This window comes from Canis lupus, chromosome X (assembly GCF_011100685.1).
Source record: "Canis lupus familiaris isolate Mischka breed German Shepherd chromosome X, alternate assembly UU_Cfam_GSD_1.0, whole genome shotgun sequence".
NCBI classification, from domain to species: domain Eukaryota; kingdom Metazoa; phylum Chordata; class Mammalia; order Carnivora; family Canidae; genus Canis; species Canis lupus.
Genome location: NC_049260.1, coordinates 15069731 through 15079330, shown reverse-complemented (window position 1 = coordinate 15079330; position 9600 = coordinate 15069731). Strand labels below are relative to the sequence as shown.

At 47.0% G+C, this 9600-nt stretch overlaps 1 protein-coding gene across 1 annotated transcript in view; it reads left to right on the top strand.

The window, feature by feature from the left end:
* Positions 1-4700: 4700 nt before the first annotated feature.
* The window catches only part of PHKA2 (phosphorylase kinase regulatory subunit alpha 2), a 79422-nt gene continuing 74522 nt past the window's right edge, over positions 4701-9600 (top strand). The window contains 2 exon segments of the mRNA XM_038586983.1: positions 4701-4825; positions 5357-5582. Coding sequence (XP_038442911.1) covers positions 5505-5582 — 78 coding nt within the window. The 5' untranslated portion in view covers positions 4701-4825; positions 5357-5504.

Genomic DNA, 9600 nt, shown 5'->3' with positions numbered 1-9600 from the left:
GTTTGAAAGTTTTCACTGAAAAGGCGCCTGTGATCTTTCCCTGGGGGCGTGGCATGGGAGTGGCCTGATTAAGATGAATGTGATGGTGACATCTTCTGACAGACAGCAGACACACAGTGACTGTGAGGCTAGAGCAAGGTGCCTCCTCAAGAGATCAGTTTCTGAGATCTCTTCCTCATTTTCCCCTTACACTCTTCCAAGATTCCCTCTTTATTAACACATGTTGCCATTGGCCTACACAGCCCCACATTTGCATTCCCCCCTCCATGTCTCTGTGTCCTCAGGAAAGGATTAGGACTTTCTGGGGGAGCTGATTATTATGGGGGAGGCCCAACTTGGGGAAGCTGGCCTTGATTTGTAAGAGGTCTCTGAGATGTTATGCTCAGCTGCCTCAGAGATCTTGAGGATTAAATTGATGAGGAAGGTGGTGAGATACTTGAGATTTGGGTATGAGATCTCAGAGACCAAGACTCCTGGAGATGATGTAGTCAAAGTGTACCCCAAAGGATGCACAGTGTCCAGTGTTGTTTAGATCCTGTCCATGCCCTCTCATTTGTCCTATTGTGTTTTGTGTCTGGGCTCCGGTACCTTTTTTTTTTTTTTTTTTTTGAGGGCTGTGGTCCTTAAGCCAAATTCTCGTCTGTTTTTTTCACTTCTTGCAGATAAGGGGCAGGACAGAGAGAATGTTCCTGAGAAGCATCCTTCTTTGAGTTTAAAATTGGTCTCACAGGGGATCCATGGGTGGCTCAGCGGTTTAGCACCTGCTTTCAGCCCAGAGTGTGATCCTGGAGTCCCCATACCGAGTCCCGCATCAGGCTCCCTGCATGGAGCCTGCTTCTCTCTCTGCCTGTGTCTCTCATGAATAAATAAATGAACTCTTTAAAAAAACAATTGGTCTCACAATCTGAGACTCCACTGAAGGAGACAGAAATGCTAGTATGAGGAGGCAAGGAGCATCACAGCAGTGACCAGTATTTGACGAAGAATTTTCTCAGAACATTTGAGAAGTTTTTCCCAAAAACACACTGAAATCATTAATCCCACAGAGTAACTCTGAGCTTCAGTGAGCAGCATCAGGACTGTTCTCAGCAAAAATGGTGAAATGGCTTCATTTGGGATACTGGGTTGTATCTAATGAGGTCACCTAGAAAGCAGATTAGTTTGAAGGCCATTTTGGCAAAGGGCTAATTTACTGAATGAACAATTTACTGAATGGACAAGTGTGTAATCATTTTTTTCTCCATTTCTCCATTTTAAGGACTATTCAGTTTGTCTCTGCCTCAGCTCCAACTGATGCTGTTAGAGTCTGAAGGACAGGAAGAAGGAAAGACCAGATGGACATAAAAACATAATCTTTAATGGGCAGAATTCTTGTCAGTAGATTCTTTTTCTTTTTTCTAGGTACAGCATCAAAATGTTGGGGCACACAAAATTGAATACATTCTTCCAGAACATGTTCTTTTAAATATATCTATAGATTCTTCACTGAGAAGAAATCTTACATTTCCTGGTATCTCTACTCTTTACCTCTTAGTCTCAAACCAGCTACAGGAATCTGGAACAGAGACAAATTGTACATTCTTTAAAATATTGCAATGAAAATTATCTCTGGTCCACAAAGATTTGTCATGGAAATAACAAAATTTGGCAAATTGGTTCTTTTCAGAAAATTCATTCAGAATGGACCATCTCCTTTGTATCAGAGATGGAATGCTTTTATTTAGAGTAAAAAAATTGAGCCTTCCAGAAGAAACACTGGATGGTTTCTACCTTGGACACAGACATGTGGCTCTCTGGGAAAACTTCATTGGCCTAAGCCCCTGTGGTAGGACAATGAGGCAGACCCTCTGGATGAGGTCAGAGGAGTCTTATGTGGGTGGTACTACCCTGGAGTCCAGTTTTGGGCTTTCATGTTTACAAAGATCATGAATTGGTTTCAGAAACAATAACATATCCCATCATGTTCCATATCTGAATTTTTTTTTTAAGGTTTTATGTATTTATACAAGAGAGACAGAGAGGCAGAGGCATAGGCAGAGGGAGGAGCAGGTTCCCTGCAGGGAGCCTGACGTGGGACTCTATCCCAGGACCCTGGGATCATGACCTAAGCCAAAGGCAGACACTCAACCACTGAGCCACCCAGGTGCCCCCCATATCTGATTCTTGACAAATATTTGAGAAATGACTTGGAGACAGGTTTCTATTGGATCACAGCCAGAGAAAGGCTTCATGGATATGGAAACCAAGATACGGAAGTTTTGTATCTTAGGGACATAGGCCACTAAGATAGGAGTCTGACTTTTATATAGCACAGCTTATGGACCAAAATTTGCATGGAAATTTAAAAGCTAAAAAGTAGTAGCTTTCATTCTTGGTTTTATCCTTGAATTTCAAGCTTATGGAAAAAAATATAGCTTATTTGATAATATTTATTAAAGCATAGACCAAAGCTTAAGAATGTGGGCTAGCTATACACCAACAGAGGTGTATGTTGGATAGAAGAATTCACTAAGAATGAGATAAACTGAAAATGTTTCTATACTGAATGGAAATGCCAGGTAATGAGCAAAGGTTATCAGTTATTTCCCACTCTGGTTGCAAAATACATTCTTGAAGAAGCATTCAGGGTGAACAAAAACAGTAATGAAGCAATGATCCCAGCTTTTTGATGCAGAGTATATGAGCTCTAATAAGAGTACATATTCTGATTCCAAAAGAGACTTAATGGTGATAACTTATTGTCTAATTTTATTTACCCCTAGACCATTGCAAATTCTGCATGCAGGCACATCACATGGATTGCTACATTATTTAGGAGCCAAGAGTAAGAAAAAAGTATGTGAGATGATAAAGGGTTTGGTGCTTTAGTTGAGTGACATAGATTTATGGTATGGAATTTATAAAGTGAATTCGGTTAAGGGGACCCAGTTAGCAAGACTGATTTTCTTTCATTCATTTGACACTGAGTTACAACTATATGTTCAACACTGTTCCAGACACAGCAGGAGGGTTGTGAGGTATGGCTGATTGTATACTTCCGGAGTTGGGGAAGGTAAGGAAAAGGGGAGGTTTTCAAAAGAACTTTCATATGCTAAAGAGGACAAGATATTGGAGGCCTTGCCATGGACAAGTGAAGGTTATTTTTCCCTGTAGCAAGGCATTAAGACAATTGGGAGCTTCCTGGAGGAAGCCAGGCGTATCCCACCTGGGAGGGGGTGGTGGTTTGCAGGGTGTCAGATTGTGGTTTGTCTTCAGCTAGCCTTTTGGTCCCTCATCACCACCCTGAGATCACCACTGGAGCAGAAACCTAGAGTCAATCTCAGCCCCTAACTGACTGAGGCACCCAGGCGCCCCTCAAAGACTGAATGAGTATACAATCCAGTTAGAAAAGCATGCTTCATCTGAAAACAAAAATAACAACACTGTCCGATGTTAAATGAAAACAGCTATGATTTATGATCTTTTTTTATGAGCCAGGCATGATGCTAAGTGCTTTACATTCATCCCCTTGATGTTAGCCACCCTAGGAGGTAGGTGCTATTATCCCCATTTTACAGATGAGATTGAATTTCAAACAGCTGTGATGACATGCTAACGCTCACAACACTTGTCAGTGGCAGAACCCTGATTGGAATCCGAAACCTAAGTTCTTACAAACAAATTGTATGGAAATACAGAGAATGGGGAGGGCTTTTAGGAGTGAAGAACTGAGTTGGCCCTTAAAGTATAGGCTTCAGATAGGGCGAGGAGGAGTGGCCTACTAGGTAAGGCATATAGCAAATGCATGGAATCTAGCAGAATATTATATAAGCCGAGCCGCCCAGTGAAACATTTATTTTTTAAAATTTATTTGAGGGATCCCTGGGTGGCGCAGCGGTTTGGCGCCTGCCTTTGGCCCAGGGCGCGATCCTGGAGATTCGGGATCGAATCCCACATCAGGCTCCCAGTGCATGGAGCCTGCTTCTCTCTCTGCCTCTCTCTCTCTCTCTCTGTGACTATCATAAATGAATAAAAAATTAAAAAAAAAATAAAATTTATTTGAGAGAGCGAGAGAAAGCAGGAGCAAGGGGAGGAGGGACGGGGGGGGGGGGGGCAGAGGAGAAGCAGACTCCCTGCTGAGCAGGGAGCAGGACAGGGGCTTGGTTCCAGGACCCTAGGACCCTGATCTGAGCTGAAGGCAGACGCTTCACCGACTGAACCACCCAGGCGCCCCAAGTGGGGCAGACCTTGTTGGAAAATGAACAGTGGGTCAAAGATTGAACTGTAGGCAATTAGCCGCTGCAAAAAACTGTAATGCCGATATCAAGTTGTAGGCCTGTAGGAGGTGAACTGCAGGCCTGACTTCCAATGCGCTGATCAGGGACAGGGGCTACAGGAGCCGGAGGGTGCAGCCGGGGGACCCTGCCCCGACCCCCCTTTTCCTTCCCTGAGGGGCCCCACAACTCGGCTTCTGCTCGGAGGCGGAGACGCTGCCAAATACAGAATTAAGATCGCGGCTGGCGGCCGCGGTGGGCGGGCCTACTTCTCCCGCCTCGGGTGACGTCGAGCGCCCATCCACGGGGCCTCCCGGCCGCTCGCGGAGGAGCCAGTGCTTTATCTCCGACTCGGCGGGTTCCGCTCCGCGGCGGGGGCGGGGCCGGGGGCGGGGCCGGGGGCGGGGCCACGGGCGCTGTGCTGAGCTCATCTCAGGGCCGGGCGGGGCCACAAGCGACAGTATTAGGGGCGTTCCGAGGCTCCGGAGGAGGGGTCCCCTTACCTCGCTCTTCGGGCCCGGCTCCGTGGGTTCCGCTCCGCGGCGGGGGCGGAGCTGGAGGCGGGATCAGAGGTGGGGCCTGGGGCGGACCCGGGGCGGGCCCAGGGCGTCCAGGTGGTCGCCGCGGAAGGACCTGTCCCCCCAGCCTCCTCTGCGGCCGGCGGTGGGGGGGAGGGGGTGGTAAGGGGCTCAGGGATGCAGTTTGCTTCCCGCCCGGAGCCAGGTTGTCCGCTACTCCCGTGGGCCACCCCCTTTTCTTTCCCCCTCAAGCCGCGACTCGGAGGGTTGCGTTCCGCGGCAGGGGCGGGGGCGGCGCCGGGGGCGGGGCGGCGCGGGGACTGCTGCAGGCGGCTAGGCTAGGGTTGGCGGCCCGCCCGGGGGCCTCCTCCACGCGGCTCGAAGCCGAGGAAGGCTCGACGGGGTCGTGGTTGCCTCCCGTCCCAAACCCGATTCCCCGCGTCTCCCGCGGGGCTGCCCGACATCCGCGGGCGTCGGGAGTGCGGCGGCCCTGGTCAAGGAGGGACCGCCCCCGCGCCGTGCAGAAGAGCGAAACTCTGGTTGGCTTGCTTTCCAGTCAGACTTTGGTTCTTTCATTTTAAAAAGTCTCGACCTCCCACCGGCGGGCTCCGTCCCAAGGACTAACCGAGGTTGCGAGTGTTTGGGAAGCAGGCCCGCTTGGCGGCCGCAGTTCGGGCGTCCCACCCACCTCTGCACAGCGCGTCGGGCGCCGCGGCCCGGGCAGCGCGCGGGCATGAGGAGCAGGAGCAATTCCGGGGTCCGCTTGGATGGCTACGCGCGGCTGGTACAGCAGACCATCCTGTGCTACCAGGTAAGGAAGGCCCACCCGAGCTGCCTTCTCGCGGCACCCATTCTCCTACCCGGTCCTGAGGCTTTGCAGTTAGCAGGTTTTCTCTTTAAATCCAGGGCGTGATCCTGGGGTCCGGGGATCGAGTCCCGCATCGGGCTCCCTGCGAGGAACCTGCTTCTCCCTCTGCCTGTGGCTCTGCCTGTCTCTGTGCATCTCTCATGAATAAATACATAAAATCTTAAAAAAAATAATCCAGTGCTTGTTGACCAGTAACGGCCCCCACCCGCATTCTACCCCGGCCTCTTTCGGGGGACCGAAGGGCTGTGCCGCTACTCTTCACAGAATTCTTAAACCTGTGTTTGGGATCGAAGACCGAGCTCCACTGGTGCCCTTGGTACAAAAATGCATCTTTTTGCATTGACTGTTTTTTGGGGTGAGAGAGGACGTGTGTATAGGTTGGACAGAGCACGCTGAGGACGGTGAACTCGGGACTGCCAGGACAGTGGACAGGAGGGAAGAACTTCCAGAGGTTTGTCTCCTGCTCCTCTGGAATGTGGGGCAACTGCTGCTGTCCCTCCCATGAATTACCTTGTTAGAGACCCCCGTGCGAGGGCCTTAAAGATTACTCTGGTTGATATTTTACAGATGAAAAAACTACAGGCCAAAAAGATTACCCATGTAGTAGGGTCAGAGCCAAATGCACGTCTTCTCCCAAGTTCTAGGGGGACCTGTGAGGCTGCCCATGTGGTCTGAGAGGTATGAATATGCCTGCTGTTCTATGTTACTGGGCTAAAGTTATATATGGGTCCATCATGTAAGACCACTGGACTATTTTTATTCCCAGTGAAGACAGCAGCTATGTCCCTTTCCGTCAATCAGCAGCAACTATTAATAGGACCTCCCGTCAAAGAAGAAAGTAGCATTCCATGGTTAGAGGCTCAGCCCCCAAGTCAGGAACCATAGTCCCAAGCCACTGACCATTTTCCCTTCATAGCCAATTTCTCAGTCTTATTTCTTCATTCAGGAAATATTTATCGTGTACCTATTACATGCAAGACACTTCATCGGGTGCTGGGCTTACAATGAAGAAGAAACGCCTGTAGTGCAATGAGAATTATGCATGGGGTAGAAGTCCAGAGTCCTTTGAGATCCTTGGGGCCAGATGTGGTTTGCAAGTCAGAACAGGATTTTAGCAAGGTAATATACATATGTATTCTGTAATAACTGCCATGGGCAGCATCCCTTCATCAGACACATTTTTCTCACATCCGAGTGTGAATATTCACGCTGAGTAGGAAAAGTAAACACGTAGTTTCCTGGCAGTTCAGGTCACCATGCTTGCTGCAAACCTATGAAAACACTTCAGATTTTTCAGAGCTTACTGGCATTTCAAATTGCACTTGAAGGACTGTGGTCCTTATTGGGGGAGCTTAAGTCAGTTTGGAGAGCAGAGGTGGAGCCCTGGAAGAGATGACATTCAAGTTGAGAATTGAAGGAGTAGGGAGGCAAATGGTTACTTTTTGTCTGTTTGGAGTATATTGTAATTACTTCTACAAATTGTTTTACAATTCAAAGTGTTTCCCTTCATTACTGTGAGGGAAGGAACTGTAAGGAGAACTGATGAAGCTTCGGTCTTGTGTCACACACGTGCTTGTGTGCCCAGCTGTGCCTTGAATATCATGTTAGCCTTCACTCAACCTCAAGTCCTTGCCCTCATCTGTAAAATGGGGACAGGAACACCTGCCTCCATTGAGGTATTGGGAAGAAAAAATTAGTGCACAGTACATTGCCTGGCACCCAGCAGGCAATCAGTAAATAGTGCTGTTGGTGGTGTTAGGACTTTGACATAGGCCACACATACCTAGGCCACACGTCCTCACCTCATCACCCTGGGCCATGATATGCCCTTTCCTGAAGGCCTTGTTACAACTACTAATTGCTTTCTGGCCTGTAAACATAATTATGTCTGCCCATTGATGCAGTGAAATTCTTAAGCCCAGGCTCCTCATCAGTTTGTTCCTTTTGTGTTAAGCAGCGTTCCTGGCACATGAAAGGTACCATTAAGGGCTTGTTGATAAAATACTTCCCTCAGGCTCTGAGCCATTCTAAAGACCCAGCCTTTGATCCAGGCTTGCTTTCTCTCAGGAGCAAAAGAACTGTCTTATTAAAGCAAATTTGCAGTGTTGGACTTTCCTCTCCAACATTTTAATGATTACAAAAAAGTTGTCTCAGCCTTTAGTTTGTATTTATTTTGGGGGTAGCTGGTGAGAAGCTCTCCTATTTGTCCTCTACTCGTGTGGCTGAGCAGGATCCTCCAAGTACAATTCTGCTGGGAAATCCCACACGTGTGCATTTGCAGACTCACACTCTGTACCCCCGCTCCCCCCGCCCATCCTGCCCCAACAGCTAATCTTCACAGTTGTAGATCCTTAACCCATTTAGAGTCTCATCATCTTTCTGTGTGATCTTAGATGACCCAACCACTCAAAAAATGGGCAGTTTTATGCGTGTTTAACCATAAAAAAAAAAGTTTCTAGAATGTATGCTATATCTCCCTTTAGATATAGCATAGATCTGGATGTTTATGAGGTATTTTTCAGTGTCAGCTGGTACAAGCTCTGAATGGTTTGATTTGCTTTTAATTTTTTTAAGGATTATTTATTTATTTGAGAGAGGAGGAGGGAGCATGAGCGGGGGCGGGGCGGCAGGGCGTGGCAGCAGTAGTGCAGAGGGAGAGGAAGAAGCAGACTCCCTGGCTAGCAGGGAGCCTGGGGCCTGGGGCCTGGGATGGGATCCATCCCAGGACCTGAGATCATGACCTGAGCCAAAGGCTTAACTGACGGAGCCACCTAGGCACCTCTGGTTTGCTTTTTTAAGTTGATTCACTTCTTAGGCATCATTCAGTGTTAAATATGTCAAACTCCTAATTATTCTTCAGTTAGAGGCAATAGCGTGTCAACTAATTCCTTTTCTGTATCTGTGAATGAAAACAACTTTTTCCACTAGTCATTTGCCAAATATATTTGCTACCAAATATTATTTAAATATTTTTAATAAAAGATTTTATTTATTCATGAGAGACACAGAGAGAGAGACAGGGGCAGAGGGAGAAACAGGCTCCCCACAAGGAGCCGGATGTGGGACTTGATCCCAGGACCCTGGGATCATGACCTGAGCTGAAGGCAAACGCTCAAGCACTGAGCGTTCCTCTATTTAAATCTTTATGGCAAAGAAGAGAAGAGCTATGTTTATAAAAGGGTCCTTTTGCAGTTATGATTTTGTGTATACAGAGAGTATAACCAAGAATCCGACACTTAACCAACTGAGTCACCCAGGTGCCCCCAGAGGTTGAAAGTTTAGTTAGACAAGATATAGGCAGATGCTAAATGAGAAGAAACTGGTGTGATCATACTAATGTCAGACATATTTTGAAAATTAAAAAAAAAAAAACTTGTTATTAGGAATAAAAAATGTTATGACTAAATGATAAAAGGATAATTCACCAAGAAAATAAAGCAGTTTTAAATCAGCAGAGTACAACAGCAGCTTCAAAATGTATGAAGCAAAACTTGACCTAACTGTAGAAGTTAACAAATCCATAATCATACCGAGCTTTTATATTCCCTGAAGATACTAATAGATCAAGCAGAGAAATAATTAGGACATAGAAAATTTGAGCACTATAAGAAAGAAACTCAATCAAGTGTACATACATAGAACTCTGCACCCCACCGATAGAAAATACATATTGTTTGAACCTTGCAAAGTTTGTCAAAAACTGATGACAAATTAGGGTATAAAGACAGTCTCAAAAATACTGAAGTATCAACTTTATGAACACCAGAGTTTTTGCCAAAATGCTACAAAATTAGCAATAACAACTGCTAAATCTCCTCCAAATATATTTGGAATCTTACTAAGCCCACTTCTAAATATATCTAAATAGGGACGCCTGGGTGGCTCTGCAGTTGGGTGTCTGTCTTCCGCTCAGGGCGTGATCCCAGGATCGGGGATCAAGTCCCATATCTGAATCCTTGTG